Source organism: Lithobates pipiens, unplaced genomic scaffold, assembly GCF_037356315.1.
Source record: "Lithobates pipiens isolate NorthernLeopardFrog02 unplaced genomic scaffold, aLitPip1_a1.2 Scaffold_16, whole genome shotgun sequence".
In the NCBI taxonomy this organism is placed as follows: Eukaryota; Metazoa; Chordata; class Amphibia; order Anura; family Ranidae; genus Lithobates; species Lithobates pipiens.
The window spans coordinates 551,866,378-551,885,165 of NW_027507748.1; the positions used below are offsets into that span (position 1 = coordinate 551,866,378).

The window sequence follows — 18,788 nt, forward strand, 5'->3', positions numbered from 1 at the left end:
TGAACGTCTCGGTACAAGAGAATGGGTACAAGGTGAGAACACGCTGGTACAGAACACCAGAGGTGCTCCATAGATTTGCTCCGGATGTACCGAAAGAGTGCTGGCGTTGTGGTGCAGAGACGGGCACGTTCCTCCATATATGGTGGGACTGCCCCTCTCTGTCACCATTCTGGCAGGGTGTTCATGAGGTGGTGACGAAGGTTTCTACCTTTCCTTTAAATTTTTCTCCCGCGCAATATCTCCTACACCTGTCTGAAATTCCCCGTAAACAATATCACAGATCACTTGGGCTACATATGATCAATGCGGCTAGAATGTGTGTGCCGATCCACTGGCGAGCGGCTTCTGTGCCGACCTTAACTGAATGGTTTCATCGCATTAACAGAGTAGCGGAAATGGAGGAGCCGATTCATACTTCACTGGATAAGACTGCTTTGTACGCTGCAACTTGGGGTGACTGGTTATCCTTTAAGGCCTCTCAGATGTATCAAAATATCATGGAATTGCCCACCTCTGGCAGTAGGTTGACCCCGTAAGGAGTTTTCCTGGTTGAAAGTGATCCCCAGTTGGCCGTTGTACATTGGAACTGTTGTCAACTGTGAGCCTAGGGGAGGGCAGCTGGTGAAGTTCTCACCCCCTCCCCCCCTCTGTCTTCTTTCATCCCTTCCCTACAAATCCCATCCCGGAGGTCATCTCACCCATGTTCCTTTACGCGTCATAACGCACCCTTCCCCCCCTCCCCACCCCCCTCTCTTTCCTATATCTACCCCTTTCTCTTTAACTACCCCAGTACATGAAGTGGTTAGTGCTTACTTCTACATTTGACTTGGATTGGTTCATTAGGGGTCCTCGGGCCTGAGGCTCAGATATTCGTAACTGAATTCGCAGTATCTCTCTCTTTCGATATATATTATATATGTTTTACTTTTGTTGATGTATACATGAGTCTTAGGCGCGATCTAGCATAACTGCCTGTTTGCTTATATGTAAAAACCACTGGCTGTGTTTATTTGCTCCTTATGTGTATGTCTCCTTACTTTCAATAAAATGTTTATGGAAAAAAAAAAAAATCTGAGGAACATTGCACTGGGCAGTAAGTGAAAAAGACCAATGCATCAGTTTGAGAAGGCAGTGTTGTTAGCTCAGTGTTGTAAATATCATGTAACATTGCACCAGAGCAGCATTGCTCAAACTTTTTTTGAGTTGTGGCACCCTTTAAAATTATGCAAAATCTCAAGGCAGCCCATTTTAAAATGTAAAAACTTAATCAACATCTGGGGCAGTCCTTAGGCATTTAGCCAAGGCACCTCTGAAAAACACAGTAGGCACCCTGGTTGATAAAGGCTGCACCAGAAAGAGGTCATCCTGTGAACAAAGGCAAACTAAAGCCTCGTACACGCTTCGATTTTTGGACGTCCGAATGTCCATTTTTTGCGCCATTCTAGTCTCATGTCGAAAGTAAAGAGGTTACTCACAATACGAAAATTTTCGTATGACAGAATACAACGTCAGAATTGACATAATGTGTCGAATAGTTTTCTATTTATTCTTTCGTTTCTGAGCATGCGTAGTCTTGCTCTTACAATTTTCTTTCATACAAAAACCGTACTAATAAAACAAAAATTGGACATGGAGTTCACATCTGACAAAAATTTTATGGTCTGCACTTCCAGCTTTTGTTTGAAGAAAAAGTGAAATCAGCTGTCGAAAGCATCGTACTAAGGATCCGAAAATCGGCAGAGTTTGTCACATGACTTTTTCCATATGATTTTCGTATCGTGTATGGGAAAACAGCCTTTAGAATGTTTTCAGAGTTTCTTAATTCTTCATAAATCTCACTCTGGTGCAGTGCTATAGACTGTGAACAAAACAAATGAAACAATAAAAAATAATAATAAATTAAGTGCTAAATACCACAAAATTTGAAAATGAAACGCATTTGTTAAGTAAGGATTGACTACTTCTGAGATTAATTATTTTAAGACAAAAATGAATGTGGTATTTTATTATTAGCGAGTTGACCTAGTTTTTGTCAGAGTGACTCCTGATAGGAGTTACTGTCAATCATTTCCGACAAGGCAACACATGCATGCTACGAATGGGACTGCAGATACGTCATCCTGTTGTGCCCCTTGCAGCTGTGGTTAGCGTGGTCAAGACAACACAGAAAGCTGGCCAACGTGAGAGACACTATATCAGGATCACCAGGTATTTAGTCTAGATTACAATTAATACAATGCTTTATAAGCGTTCATAGGGACTACAGTGTGATAACCACTTCCCACCTGCCGGCCATCAAATGCTGGCTGGGCGATGCGGCTATCATTCTGGGTGGACGTCCTATGACATCCTCCTAGAATGGGCGTGCAGCGTGGCCGCACTGTGTTTCTAGGACACGGTGTGACCCCGATCTGTGTAAAGAGCCGCGGTCACATGTAAACACGGAGATGCCGGTAATTGGCCCTACTCGCTTCACACTGACAGAGTGTGAGCAGAGGGGAGCCGATCAGCGGCATCTCCTCACAGGGGACAGCTAGGGATGTAATCAGGGCACTGATCAGTGTCCTGATTACAATTAAGTGCCCACCAGTGCCAGAACTGTGTGCCCACTACTGCCAGCAATCAGTGTCAACCAGTGCCTGCAATTGCTACCAATCTGTGTCCACAAGTGCCAGCAATCAGTGCACATAAGTGTCAGCAGTCAGTGGCCATTAGTGATGCCAGTCAGTGCTGGCCCTCAATGCCCATCACTGCTGCCCATCAATGCCACCCATCTGTGCCCACCTGTGCTGCCTATATGTGCCCACTAATGCCACCTATCTGTGCCCAGTACCCACCCATCAGTGCCGCCTATCAGTGCTCAGTGCCACCTATCAGTGCCCATAAGTGTGGCATATTCGTGCCTCATCACCTAATCAGTGCCCATAAGTGCCACCTCATCAGTGCAGCCTATCAGTGCCCATCAGTGCTACCTCATCGGTGAAGGAGAAAAATTACTTATTTACAAAATGTACTGACAAACTACGAAAACGAAAAAAATAAAAAAATAAAAAAAAATAAAACAGGAGTAATTAAATACCACCAAAAGAAAGCTCTATTTGTGTGAAGAAAATGATAAAAAATTTCACATGGTTACAGTGTAGCATGAGGGTGCAATTCAAACTGTGACAACGTTGAAAGCTGAAAAATGGCCTGGGCAGGAAGGGGGTGTAAGTGCCCTGTATTGAGGTGGTTAAAGAGATTTAGATTTTAGGATTACATACACTTTAAGTGCCCTGAAGGAAATGTTGATTACTTGGCATTTCATACAGCAGGTAAAAACTATGGGGATAGAGGGGAGGCGCCCTGGGAGGGGGTATCCCCAAAAGCTTGCCAGTGTCCAATCACCTGATTGTACAAACCTATAACCAGTGGTATAAGAATAGGTTGCTTGTGTCCTGCACTGTATAAGTAAGATAGATATAGATTTCAGACCCAGATATTTTTGTAATAGATCTGACCTTGCGTTTTCGGTCCAGCTCATTCAGTTGATCTTGCAGCTCTTGTGTCTTTAGCTTAATATACTCCGGTGTAACTTTTGAAGTCCCTATAATGGAAAAAAAAAAAAAAAGAGTAAATGTGTTTGTGTTAGATGAATCATTATTTTTCCGGCATTTTGACACACCTGTTAGTTCCCTATATAGCTGAATGCATACAATTTAAAGGAGAAGTTCGTTCTGCACTCCTGTGACCCATTTTACGCAGACAGCGGGCTAAAGTCTGCTGTCGGACATTACAGAGCAAGTGCTCAGCAAAGATCATGGCCATATAGTCAGGATCTGCTCACATGCCTGGACCGGCGCAGCCTGTCAGCGGGCCGCTGAGAGCCTGAGCCGGCAGCTCCACAGTTTAGTGCTCCAGTGAGTGCACAGAGCAGAGAGCCGTGACTAACAGTCAGCAGCTCTCTGTTCAGGGAGCTGTGGGAACCAAGCAATTAGCAAGGGATTGATCGCTCGATTCTCAGTTTTAAGGCTGGCGGGGGACAGATGCTGCATCCAGCTAGGTTAAATACCGTATATACTCGAGTATAGGCCGACCCGAATATAAGCCGAGGCCCCCAATTTACCCCCAAAAAACTGGAAAACTTATTGACTCGTGTATAAGCCGAGGGTGAGACATGGCTGTCCATCCCTGTGTGTCCGTCCATCCCTGTGTGTGTGTCCGTCCATCCATCCCTGTGTGTGTGTCCATCCATCCATCCATCCATCCCTGTGTGTGTGTCCGTCCATCCATCCCTGTGTGTGTATCCATCCATCCATCCATCCCTGTGTGTGTGTGTGTGTGTGTGTGTATTCATCCATCCATCCATCCCTGTGTGTGTGTGTGTGTGTGTGTGTGTGTATCCATCCATCCATCCCTGTGTGTGTGTGTGTGTGTGTGTGTGTGTGTGTGTGTGTGTGTATTCATCCATCCATCCATCCCTGTGTGTGTGTGTGTGTGTGTGTATCCATCCATCCATCCATCCATCCCTGTGTGTGTGTGTGTGTGTGTGTGTGTGTGTGTGTGTGTGTGTGTGTGTGTGTGTGTGTGTGTGTGTGTGTGTGTGTGTCCGTGCAGCCTTGTGTGTGTGTCCAGCCTACCTGTGTCCCAAGCCTCCGTCCCGAGCCGCCGTCGTCCCGAGCCTCCTCCGTCCCGTGCCGTGCCTCCTCCGTCCCGTGCCTCCTCCGTCCCGTGCCGTGCCGATGGATCGCCGCTCCAGGATCGCCGCTCTTCTCGGCGGCCATTCTACAATTCAAAAGCCGCGCCTCCGCCTCCGCCTGTGATAGGCGGAACACTCAATTTCCCAGCAGCCTGTGTTCCGCCTATCACGGACATCCTCTCATACTCGTCCGTAGTATGAGAATGAGCGGATGTCCGTGATAGGCGGAACACTGACTGCTGGGAAATTCAGTGTTCCGCCTATCACAGGCGGAGGCGGAGAAGGAGGCGCGGCTTTTGAATTTTAATGTCCGCCGTCTGTCTGCTCGATACGCTGATCGAGCAGTCAGACAGCGGTGACTCGAGTATAAGCCGAGGGGGCACTTTCAGCCTCAAAAAAGAGGCTGAAAATCTCGGCTTATACTCGAGTATATACGGTATGATTCTACAAAAAGAAAAAAAAAAAAAAAAAAGGATTCCCATACTTCTATTTTAAAGTGAACATATGCTTTGCCTATGGAGGGTAAAGAATCCCATTTACCCTTATTCCCCACTCTCTAGCAGCCTTGAAAAAGTATTCATACTCCTTCCAATTTTCCAAATTTTGTCATGTTAAAACCAAAAACGTAAATGTATTTTATTGAGATTTTATATGATAGACCAACGCAAAGTGGCACATAAATGTGAAGTAGAAGGAAAATGATAAACGATTTTGAATATTATTTACAAATAAGTATCGGCAAAGTATGACGTGCATTTGTATTCAGCCCCCCTGTGTCAATACTTTGCAGAACCACCTTTCGCTGCAATTACAGCTGCAAGTCTTTTTGGGGATATCTCTACCAGCTTTACACATCTAGAGAGTAACATTTTTTTCCCATTCTTCTTTTCAAAATAGCTCAAGCTCTGTCAAATTGGATGGAGCGTCTGAACAGCAATTTTCTTGCCACAGATTCTCAATTGAATTTAGGTCTGGACTTTGACTGGTCCATTCGAACACATGAATATGCTTTGATCTAAACTATTCCATTGTAGCTCTGGCTGTATGTTTAGGGTTGTTGTCCTGCTGAAAGATGAACCTCCGCCCCAGTCTCAATTTTGGTCGCATCTGACCAGAGCACCTTCTTCCACATGTTTGCTGTGTCCCCCACATGGCTTCTCACAAACTGCAAACGGACTTCTTATGGCTTTCTTTCAACAATGGCTTTCTTCTTGCCACTCTTCCATAAAGGCCAGATTAGTGGAGTGGTCGACTAACAGTTGTCCAGTGAACAGATTCTCCCACCTGAGCTGTGGATCTCTGCTGCTCCTCCAGAGTTACCATGGGCCTCTTGGCTGCTACCCCGATTAATGATCTCCTTGTCCAGCCTGTCAGTCTAGTTGGACGGCCATGTCTTGGTAGGTTTGCAGTTGTGCCATACTCTTTCCATTTTCGAATGAAGGATGTAACAGTGCTCCATAAGAGGTCCAAAGCTTGGGATATTTTTTTATAACCTAACCCTGCTTTAAACCTTTTGCCGCCAGGTCTGTACGTCGTACGGATCTGACAGCGGGGGGTATTGTAGCCACCAGGATTGCCACTCCTGCCTGTCTGGTGAGAGCATTCATGCAGCGGTGCTTCCGCACCATTGCTCTCACACACCCCCGGGTACTGGCATCACCCCCCGCTGCCATGCCCCGGCGTGCCCGGGAGCTCCATGGCGTGTGCTGGTGGCTGATCTTCTTGTGACCTGGAAAGTGACATCTCTGACGTCATTTCCAGGTCAAGCTCTCGGTGTCCCCAGCTAGCTCAGCCAGGAAATAATGTTTTGCAATACAATCTGCATTGCAAAATATTTAGTGGAGTATAGAGAAGCTGTCACCAAAAAAAAAAAATCACATAGAGTTTTTTGACTTTGAGCCCTATTTGATGAAAGAGAAAAGCACATAAAATCCCCTTCCCCCCAAAATTGGCCCCCCCACCCCCACATATAAACGCGCTGGAACGTAAACGCATGCGTCGGGGGGCTTGTGCGTGAAAACGTTGATTGCGACACACAGGTTATATATCACCACGCGAGCAGGAGTGAGAGCAATAATTCTAACAAAAGACATCCTCCGTAAACACTAAACTTGATACCTATAGGGGGTCTTTGAAGAGTCGGCTATAGAAAATATAGCGTACTGAAGTTTGACGCCATTTCACGGGTGCACAAAAATTTAAGGTGATGGGAAAGGTGAGGCTGCAGATGGGCACTAAACAGGCTGCATTGTTGGTCAATTTATAGGCTGCAGATGGGCACTGAGCGGGGTGCATTGATGGGCAATTTAGAGGCTGCAGATGGGCACTGAGCAGGGTGCATTGATGAGCTGTGACCCTAATTTTGCTTCAAAGTTCTTTATTTAAAATTTAATTTTTTTTCCTTAATCACTAGGCGTCCGCTCTATAGCCGAAAGACGGCTGCAGAGTGGACGCCAATTGCCGGGAGGCCATCCCTGGACGGCCTCCTGTTTACTTCCGTAATGCGCGCTCCCGCGAGCGCGCATCGGGGAAGTTCTGTGCTGGCGGTGTCCCCCGGACACAGCCAGTCACAGATCGCTGTAAACGGCCAATCACAGCGCGATCAGCGTTCCCAATGAGAGATGATCTCATATGTAAACATATGAGATCATCTCTCAGCGCCGCTCTCCCTCTTCACACAGACAGCGTGTGAGGAGGGAGAGATTAGCGGCCACAGCGGCAGTAAGTAAAATATCTCCCCAGTGTGCCATCTGTCCCCAGTGTGCCATCTGTCCCCAGTGTGCCAGTGCCATCTGTCCCCAGTGTGCCATCTGTCATTGCCATCTGTCCAGTGTGCCACCTGTCATTGCCATCTGTCCCCAGTGTGCCACCCGTCAGTGCCATCTGTCCCCTGTGCCACCTGTCAGTGCCATCTGTCCCCAGTTCCATTTGCCCCAGTGCCACCTGTCAGTGCCATTTGCCCCAATGCCACCTGTCAGTGCCATCTGTCCTCAGTGCCACGTATAAGTGCCATCTGTCATCAGTGCCACGTATAATGCCATCTGTGATCAGTGCCACGTGTCATTAGTGTCACATAGTGCCATCTGTCATCAGTGCCATATCACTGTCACGTGTCATCAGTGCCACATATTAGTGCCATCTGTCATTAGTGCCACGTATCAGTGCCATCTGTCATCAGTGCCACCTGTCAGTGTCATGTGCCATCTGTTATCAGTGTCATGTGTCATCAATGCCACGTGTCAGTGCCACGTATTAGTGCCATCTGTCATCAGTGCCACGTATTAGTGCCATCTGTCAATGCCACGTATTAGTGCCATCTGTCATCAGTGTCACCAGTGCCATCTGTCATCAGTGCCACGTCAGTGTCACTGTCCTGGTGCTCCAGGGCCTTCAAAAGTGTAATAGGTAGTCAACAAATTAGATGTGTAATTTATGCTCCTAGAACACCTGATGGCGCTCCCTGCATGTTGGGCCTCTCTATGTGGCCAGGCTGTGGAAAAGTCCAACACACGTGGTATCCTAATACTCAGGAGGAGTATCAGAATTTATTTTGGAGCGTCATTTGTGGTATACACATGCCATGTGAGAGAAATAACCCATTACAATGACAATTTTGTGAAAAAAAATAAAAAAATAAAATCTTCATTTTGCAAAGAATTGTGGGAAAAAAATGACAACACCAAAAAGCTCACCATGCCTCTTACTAAATACCTTGGAATGTCTACTTTAAAAAAAAGGGGTCATTTGGGGGGTATTTTTACTTTCCTGGCTTGTTCGGGTCGCAAGAAATGAGATAGGCCACCAGTACATCAGATGTGATACATTTTGTATGATTTGCACCACAGCTTGTAGACTCTCTAACTTTCACAAAGACCAAATAATATCCACTAATTTGGGTTATTTTTACCAAAGATATGTAGCAGTATAAATTGTGGCCAAAATTCATGAAAAAAAAAAAAATAATTTGCTAAATTTTATCACAGAAACAAAGAAAAATGTATTTATTTTTAAAAAATTCGGTCGTTTTTCATTTATAGCGCAAAAAATAAAAACCCCAGAGGTGATCAAATACCACCAAAAGAAAGCTCTATTTGTGGGGAAAAAAAGGACAAAAAATTCATTTGGGTACAGTGTTACATGACTGAGTAATTGTCATTCAAAGTGTGAGAGCACCGAAACCTGAAAATTGGTCTGGTCACAAGGGGTGTTTAAGTGCCCAGTTGTCAAGTGGTTAAACTTCCCTCCTCTGAAGGCAATTGGTTCTACTAGGTTATTTTAGTTAGGGGTATTAGAGTAAAGGGGGCTGAATACAAATGCACCCCACACTTTTCAGATATTTATTTGTAAAAAAAATTGAAAATTCTTTATCATTTTCCTTCCACTTCACAATTATGTACCACTTTGTGTTGGTCTATCACATAAAATCCCAATAAAATACATTTACATTTTTGATTTTAACATGACAAAATGTGGAAATTTTCAGGAGTGTGAATACTTTTTCAAGGCACTGTATATTTAGCTTGCATTCTGTCCCACCTTGTTCAACTGCTCAGAGCAAAGACAAGTCCTGTGTAAATGACTGCAGTTAAAGCATACATAGAATCCACAGGTGGCAGTACTGATTGGGCCCAGCCAGTCGGTGACATGCTCCTCTATACCTGGAAGCACCAAGTATTTTCTCCTTCTCTCAATGCTGAACACATCAGTTTTAATCATAGTTTTTTGACAATTCACTGCAGCCAGACCCCAGCAAGCACTGCACATGTGAGTTACAGTGCCTTGAAAAAGTATTCATAGCCCTTGAAATTTTCCACATTTTGTCATGTTACAACCAAAAACTTAAATGTATTTTTATTGGGATTTTATTTGATAGACCGGCACAAAGTGGCTCATAATTGTGAAGTGGAAGGAAAATGATAAATGGTTTAAATAAAAGAAAGGTCTGGTGTCACCAGTAATACACCTCCATCCCTAATAGTACAATAGAAACATGGATGACGCCCTTGGGACTTTGAATGAGTTGTGCACACTTGGCAGATTAAATTGACAAATGTAAATACAGTAAAGTAATACAGAAATAGTCACACATAAAAGAGTAACATAACTAACATACAAAGGCAAAGCTGATATAATATTGCACATGGTAAAGATTGCATTGCATTTAACCGGTTCCCGACCAGTGCACGCCGATGTACGTCGGCAGAATGGCACGGGCAGGCATATTGGCTCGCTTGCCGGTCGGGACCCCGTGAGTCCGGCCGCGGGTCCCGCGGACTCGATCGCTGCGGGCATACCCACGATCCTCTCACGGGACGGCTGAATGGAGGAAATGCCGTGTCAACAGCATTTCTCCAGTCTCCCTAGCAACTAGTGACGCTAATCTCTGCTCCATGTGATTGGAGCAGAGATCAGTGTTCACTAAATGAAAGCCCAGCCCCCCCACAGTTAGTAACACACCCCTAGAAACACTTAACCCCTACACTGCCACCCACTGGTTAACCCCTTCACTGCCAGTGTCATTTACACAGGAATCACTGCATTTATATAGCAGTGATTACTGTATAAATGACAACGGTCCCAAAAATGTGTAAAAAAAAATAAAAATAAAAAAATAAAAAAATAAAAATAAAAAAAATCGCTGATCGCCGCCATTACTAGTAAAAAAATAAAATAAAGAAATATTAATAAAAATGCCATAAAACTATCCCTATTTTGTAAACGCTATAACTTTTGCGCAAACCAATCAATAATCGCTTATTGCGATTTTTTTTACCAAAAATATGTAGAAGCAGAATACGTATTGGCCTAAACTAAGGGAAAAAAATGTTTTTTTTATATATTTTTGGGGGATATTTATTATAACAAAAAGTAAAAAATCATGCGTTTTTTCCAAAATTGTCGCTCTATTTTTGTTTATAGCGCAAAAAATAAAAACCGCAGGGGTGATCAAATACCACCAAAGAAAGCTCTATTTGTGTGAAAAAAAGGACTCCAATTTTGTTTGGGAGCCACGTCACACGACCGCGCAATTGTCAGTTAAAGCGACGCAGTGCCGAATCGCAAAAAGTGGTCTGGTCGTTGACCAGCAAAATGGTCCGGTCTGTAAGTGGTTAAAGTACATGAGTTTACATGACATATATAACACCTGATGCGTTTCACGTTTCTCTTTTTCCTTTCAGGGATTGCCTTTACTGAGATCCCTTTTCACATAACTGCAGTATTGCACACATTTTTCCTTGGCCTTATCTGTCTTACCATCGCAACAGGTTGGTTTATACATGCATTCAGCATTCTATCATATGCTCTGCTACTATTTTGCTAATTTACATTTTAGCTGACACTTGAACAGATTATTTAGGATCTCCAAGGTCACTCATTTCTACCAATGCCATGTCCGCCTTCCCATTGTTCCTTGGTCTGGGTTTTTTGGTTGGCACCGCTTCCTCAGCTCCCTTCCCAAGCATATATTGCTGCCATCCTCAGTGAACATAGCCACAGTCACCTAGGCTTTGCCGATTCGGGAGTATGGGGTATTTTTTCTGTGAGGCCCCTCTTACCAATTATTCACGTGTTACGTTACATTTTGATTAATCATTTCCAGATATATACCACATGCATCCACCCCTGAAGAGGGAGCCAAATCTCATGAAACACGTTGGGTGTTATAGATGTCATGAATACTCATGTACTTTAAATGCAATGCAATCTTTAACTATGTGCAATATTGTATTGCTTTGCCTTTGTATGTTACTCTTATATGTGTGACTATTTCTGTAATAAATACAGAGTGACAAGACGGAAGCCTTTTCTTACCAAGAAAAACATCCAAACCTGGCTAAATTTAGCAAAAACACACCTGAAGTCTCCCAATATTGGCACAAAACCTTCATAGTAGGTGAGGTTGAAAAAACCTATGTGTGTGATTATATGTCAGTATTACATTGTATATCCCTGTATGTTTTGGTCATTCAGGTGCTTATCTAATAGTTTTTTTAAACTATCGATGCTCCCCCACTGAAACCATCGCCTGTGGAAAGGAATTCCACATCCTTGCTGCTCTTACAGTAAAGAAGCCTATACGCAGTTTAAGTTTAAACCTCTTTTACTCTAATTTTAGTGAGTGGCCACGTGTCTTATTGAACTCCCTTCAACGAAAACATTCTATCCCTATTGTGGAGTCACTAGTAAGGTATTTGTAAACTGAAATCATATCCCCTCTCAAGCGTCTCTTCTCCAGAGAGAATAAGTTCAGTGCTCGCAACCTTTCCTCGTAACTAATATCCTCCAGAACCTTTATTAGCTTTGTTGCCCTTCTTTGTACTCGCTCCATTTCCAGTACATCCTTTTTGATGACTGTTGCCCAGAACTGGACAGCATACTCTAGGTGCGGCCAGACCAGAGTCTTGTAGAGTGGGAGAAATTATCGCTTTATCCCTGGTGTCAATCCCTTTTTAATGCATGCCAATATTCTGTTTGCTTTGTTAGCAGCAGCTTGGCATTGCATAAGCCATTGCTGAGCCGGTCATCTACTAGGACCCCCAGAGGTTCACCCTCTAGTGAGTAGATTGCTTTCATATTTTTGCCACTCAAATGCATTATTTTACATTTTTCTACATTAAACCTCATTTGCCATGTAGTTGCCCACCCCATTAATTTGTTCAGGTCTTCTTGCAAGGTTTCCACATCCTGTGGAGAAGTTATTGCCCTGCTTAGCTTAGTGTTGTCCGCAAATACAGAGATTGAACTGTTTACCCCATCCTCCAGGTCATTTATGAACAAATTAAATAGGATTGGTCCCAGCACAGAACCCTGGGGGACCCCACTACCCACCCCTGACCATTCTGAGTACTCCCCATTCATAACCACCCCCTTGTAGCCAGTTTTTAATCCATGTACTCACCCTATGGTCCATGTCAAGGGACCTTACTTTGACACAGTTCCCCATAAACGTTTAATGTACAAATGCTTTTGCAAAATGCAGATACACCACACTAGCACGATCTGCTAGAAAGCTGAACATAGAGAGGAACTTCATCTTTCAGCATGAGAACGATCCAAAGCATACATCCAAATCAACAAAGGAATGGCTTCACCAGAAGAAGATTAAAGTATTGAAATGGCTCAGCCAGAGCCCAGACCTGAATCCGATTGAAAATCTGTGGGGTGGTCTAAAAAGGGCTGTGCACATGAGATTCCCTCGCAATCTGACAGATTTGGAGTGTTTTTGCAAAGAAGAGTGGGCAAATATTGCCTAGTCAAGATGTGCCATACTGATAGACTCATACCCAAAAAGCCAGATTGATGTAAAAATCAAAAGGTGCTTCAACAAAGTATTAATTTAAGGGTGTGCACACTTATGCAACCATATTATATTATTTTTTTAGTTTTACTAGTTCAACTGCGGCTGCGGAGCGCACTGCACAGAAACGCTGTGCATCTTTGGCTCTATTTCAGGGCCGAATTCAGGCATAGATTCAGCCCAATTCATCCCTGAAATGGTGAGCAGGGATGCACAGCGCTAAAAGTAGAAAAAGTTCTGAAATTATTTATCTTTGGTCTTATTTTTTTTATAAAACAGAAACTTTACATTTTAACAGGGGTGTGCAGACTTTTTATATCCACTGTATAGAAAAGCTAAAGATGGCTCACGGCTTATAATGAAACAAAAAAAAAAAAAAAAGATTGGAGTAGCTGTGAAAGCCTCATTCTGGGCTTGTGTACAATTTACCTATGCAGTTGGACCTTCACCACTAAATTACACAGGTTAAATTCTCGTTTAAGGGCCAGAGGATAATGAATAAGCACAAATGCTTACCTTATTCTTTGCTCTTCTGGGAGACAGGGCTATTCTCTGTTGTCCAATGCTTCCGGAATGAGGGTAGGCCCTGGCTGTCCTCATGTATAATGCAGAACGGTGTACGGTTCTGCATTGAACCTGATGACATCAGGAATATGCAACCAGTCGAGCAGAAAAGAGGAGTTGCTTTGAGGGACAGGTCATATAGAGAGGAAGAAAGCCTATGGGAGCAGGTAATAAGCTAAATATTTTGCCATGGTCATCATCCTGTAGCCAAAACGAGCATTTAACCAATGCACTGTGGGGAGGCCTAACTGCATAGCTAAAGTTAATAGAAGTCCACAGTGGTTCTTTAAATTAGAAACAAGAATAGTTTGCACCTGAAAACATCAATGTTTTACATTTTGTAAACAATCTTTGTCATTTTCATAAATTATTATTTTTTTTTTTATCTCATCACTAAAAATAAAATTATACTCACTTTCTGTCTGGAAAGTTTTGTATCTGAAGTCAAAAATTTCTTGCTGCTCTTCTAGAAATTTGACTTCCTGATCTACAGACTGCAAACATATAGATCGAAGAATGCGAATATTTAGAAAACGTTAGCAGAAATCTTTACAACAAAAATAGTATTTTCCTCAAAATGTGATTCACAAGAAAAATGGTGGTGAAAAACCTGGCCCATCCCCTCTGGCAACACACAACTGGCATCATAGAAATTGACTCATAATGAGATGCAAATGGTGTGGGGGGCAGGGGCCTGTTTTTGACCAAGAAGCTATTCTAGCTTCAATAGAACAGATTCTGCTTTGGAGCCTGTCATGTATTGTTCCTGCAATACAGGTGTGTTACAGTGGAGCACTGGAGTGCAACTTATAATGAATGACGCCACAACACATCAAAAGTCATAAGGTGAGAAGCCAGACTTAAGCCTAGTACAGACCACTAGTTTTAAGGGGACCCACAAAGTGCAGTATTGTTATTTATTAAAATATATGTATACAGCCTTCATTAAACGCACATGAACCACTTGCAAGAAAATTGTATATGTAGACCCGTAAACGCCACCGCCCTGGCGTGCGTTCCACATGTTGGTAGTGACGTTACCAGATGTCCCCCAATGCTTTTCGCCAGCCAACAAGCATCTTCAGGAGAAAGCAGTAACTGAATGACAAGTGGAATAACTGAACTACGAGAGCACTCACCGATGAAGTTCACTGAGAGCTAAAAGCTGTCAGCCACAATGGATGATGGTACTTGTAGTCTATTTAATCACAGGAAACTATCAATGAATGATGTGGCTGTGTAACGGTAGATCCATCAGTCACGCTGTTTTCAAATTGGGACAGCGGGTGCTGGAGAAGATCCCACACCCACTGTGACAGAGCAGAGAGTGCTGGCAGCAAGCGGATAGAAGCATGTTACATGTTATATCCTAAATATAGGTGTAACATGTTCCTAAAGGTGAATGTAGCCTTCAAGGTTAAAATTTTTTTTACCTTTATAACCATGTTAAAATGTTAGCAATTATAGATTTAAAAAGTTAGAAAAAGTCTTATTTATAGGTTCTTTAAATGCACAATCTGTCTTTCTAGGTGTACAGGCTTGGTCCTATTCTTGGTGCTTTTCTAGCAGGTGCTGTGAGTGCAGCGCTACCTCCCAGCATTAAAGCTGACTTAAAGAGGAAGCATCGCATAGTAGCCCATTATGTGTCACTTACCTGACACAGGAGCCAGTGAAGGCACCGCTGTCCGGAGCTTCTTCCAGGTGTCACTCCCCCGCATGCGCACGGGAGCCGCTACTAACAGCATGTCGCCGTTAGCAGCGGCATGCTGCTAACGGCGATAGTGTGCCTGTGTGCCGCTGTCTACATCGCATGCGCCGTAGACAGCTGTTTTATTAAATATCTCCTAAACCATGTAGGTTTAGGAGATATTTCTTGCACCTACAGGTAAGCCTTAATCTAGGCTTACCTGTAGGTCAAAGTGGTTTGTAAGGGGTTACAACCACTTTAAAGGGTGGCCAGGAAGCAGCGTGAAGGGACTAAGGAAGAAATCTTTCCTTTTCTATTAAAATGGCCACCTCCACTCAAAAGAACTGTGTGGACGAAGGTATAAAAAGATCAGTCCTAGGGCAAAGATTAGCTGAAGTGAACCTACCAGCAATACTGGATACTAGTCCTTTGACCTATCCTTGCTTTTTCGTGTTTATGACTTATACAGCATAGATCCTCTTTAAAGTGTTAGTTCACCTTTATAGAAAATCTGAAAAGGTGACCTAACACCCTCACCGAGCCCCAATAGATTTTTTGTAAATGTGAACCAATACTTAAATGTTAGTGTGTATTGGTGTCTGACTTAATTTAAAGTTTTTAGGTTAGGGAAAAACTTTAAAGAGAAAAAACAACAATACTGTGCACACTGGATTTTCAGTTCCAAAAGCTTAAAAACACAGATTTTAGAAACAAGTTGATGCATAAATTAATTATGGGGCCCAATTATTCGTTTTGAATAAAACCTTTCCATTTCCAAAACTTATTTTAGACTCAGTGACATCCTCACTGAGTCTCTTCTGCTTAATAGAGGGGCTTCCTGAAAACATCCCAGCACCCTGCCTTAATACTCCCGTTAAGGACGCTCAGTACTGATGCAAGCAGTGGGCTAGCCTTTTGGAGGTGTTATGCAAACATTAAAATGTCAAATTTTGAGGAGGAGGAGTTCCTTGGCAAGCTGCATTTGCATGCAGACTGCCTTATGTAATGCCTACATTTGATCGTGAGCCTCTATGATTGAAAGAACTGAAATCCAATTAATGAAAGTGATGCTAGATAGCCTCAATTCAATAAATGAGGCAGGCACTAACTTGCTGCACACTGTGACAAGGTAAAGAGAGGACCCTGTACAACTGGGCAAGACTGAAGAAGGTAAGGCTGGTTCAGCTTTAAGTATGTATATATATATATATATATATATATATATATATATATATATATATATATATATATATATATATAGCATTTAGGCACTTTTCTGATGACAGTGCTATGCACCATGGTGGAGTTCAACTTTAAATTTCCTCTTTGTTTAGAATCCAGTGAATGCCAGAAGACAACATGGTGTAAATGCCAGTTTAAAGTGGTTGTAAACTCTGTTACACCACTTGTACCTACAGGTAAGCCTATAATAAGGCTTATCTGTAGGTACTGTAAATATCTCCTAAACCTGCACGGTTTAGGAGATATTTACCATATGCTCTTGCGCCTACATTAACAGCGCATGTGCACTGAAGAAACGGCTTGTTCGTGTAAATTTCTAAAGGGCATGTGGCATGACGTCATCGCTGGAGCCCACTAAATAACTCCGGGAGACATGCCGCCAGTCACAGCAGTGTATGGTGATCTCTGCAACACCTTCGATCTAAGGTATTTCATAATGAGATGTATACTAGCTCATTATGTCTTTGTCCTGCAGGGTTTTTATTTTTTTCATATGAGTTTACAACCACTTTAACAATAAAATAGTTTAGTGTTAAAAAGGAGAAGTAAACAAAATGGTGATCAGTAGAATGCAAGTGGGAAACAAGCAAAGGCTAAATAAGACCAAATTGCAGCAATCTTATTTGTCAAAACCTATGACCTTGATAGTGCAGCCCATTGTGCAACACTCAAACTGCAAAGATATTTCCAGGAATGACTGGCTATACATGAAGCTACAGTATATGCTTATCATTTGTGAGCCATACATGATAACAATTGCACCCAAAGGAATTAAGGTTACTCACCTGGATTCGTTCTTTTACTTTACTAACTCGTTGCTCAATTTCATATTGCTGATCTGTCTCCATTGGTACTTGCACCTGTTGCCCATTTTGAGTCTGTAATGAGGACCACAAAGACCATCGGTTTCAACGTGTTGCTCTAAGATCTTTTTAACCTATAGGCCCTACTAATATTATTATTTTTTTTGTAATAGGGTTTATGTACATTAAGAAACAGATGGTCACACACTGTAAATAACACATTCACCATTTGGTACACTGTAAAGAAATTCTCCCATGAAAGCTTGTCATTATTTATTTAAAAACTGCTGGCAGGTTGAGGTTTTCAAGACTGAAAACATAACAGTGCTATGAATGTGAATGCAAATGTCAAAGTAGGCTGCCTCCAGGTGAGCCTGCTCTTAGTTTATCCCATAGTTGGGAACTCCGAATTGAGCTAGGGGCCATAATTTGCAGAGGTGCCTTGACGCAGCAATGTGACGACATGTATTGACAAATGTATGCAACAAAAACCAGGATTTTTTTGGACTTGCCTGTAAAATCGTTCCTTGGAATTTATTACAGGACACAGGCATAGATGACTGGGTTATATGCATCTATCTTCAGGTGATTGGGCACTTGCAAACAAAGCTGTAAGAACCCCCATATAACCCCTCCCAATGCCAGCAATTCTAAGTTTTAGCAAGTAATGAGACAATATACAGAGGGAAGGGTCCTGTGTCCTGCACTGCACTCTAAGAAACAGATTCTAAAGGTAAGTAAAAATCCAGTTTTCTTTCTCATATAATACAGGTTGAAAACCGTAACCTCAAAGAGCGGCTTGAAGCATGAACGGCTATGCTGGCCAAGGAGGACTGAGCATTCACCAGGTAAACTTAACAAACGCAGAAAAAGAAGACCATGCAATGAAACATTGCAATCTGAGATACTGATGCCCATGAAGTACCTGCGGACTTGGAAGGGTGCGTCTTAACAGGAAAAAAAGGAACTCCATCCAATAGACCAAAGGTTTGAAGAGTGACAGGCCTAATCCACCTAGCAAAGGTAGAGCAAGAGACAGGGATTCTCTTGCAAGATCCCTGGGGAAGGCTGGTAAGAAAAAAAACTGTAGTTAAGAGGAGACCCTCATGGAACATACTATGTCCAAATAATGAACAGGAACCTTCTTGAAATGTTTCAGAGCAAGACATAAGGAAGAAAGAACAATGTCCTCGCAAAAGTGGAGAGTGGAAACCACCTTGGGTAGAAAACAGAAAAAAAAACGTATTCAAAAGCAACACTCAGAAAGGTTCCTAGCTGGACAAGGCCACTAGCTCTGACACTTGCCGCATAGAGGTGAAAACACAGAGAAAGAGACTTTGCGAGTAAATACAGGCAAAGAAGTATCTTTAATAGGCTCAAAAGGGCAGAGAGCTCTAGGTTACGGTCCCAAAAAAATACCACATAATACACAGAGGGAGCAATGGGGGCAACACCTGCAAAAAAAGTTTTAACCAAGGCCAAGGCTGAAACTTGTCCCTCGATGGTAATCAAAGC

The 18,788-nt window shown here is 42.9% G+C and overlaps 1 protein-coding gene across 5 annotated transcripts in view; it reads right to left on the bottom strand.

The window, feature by feature from the left end:
* STAT2 (signal transducer and activator of transcription 2) overlaps nucleotides 1-18,788 on the bottom strand; it is a 217,769-nt gene that overhangs the window by 152,699 nt on the left and 46,282 nt on the right. For all 5 annotated transcript variants that reach the window (XR_013274624.1, XM_077483450.1, XM_077483451.1 and 2 more), the window contains 3 exons: nucleotides 17,256-17,348; nucleotides 13,957-14,035; nucleotides 3,501-3,586 (listed from right to left, as the gene is read on the bottom strand). Coding sequence is in view for 4 of the 5 variants with exons in the window: in XM_077483450.1 (XP_077339576.1) it covers nucleotides 3,501-3,586; nucleotides 13,957-14,035; nucleotides 17,256-17,348 (258 nt within the window). In the remaining variant the exon portion in view is untranslated. The remainder of the gene's footprint in view (nucleotides 1-3,500; nucleotides 3,587-13,956; nucleotides 14,036-17,255; nucleotides 17,349-18,788) is intronic.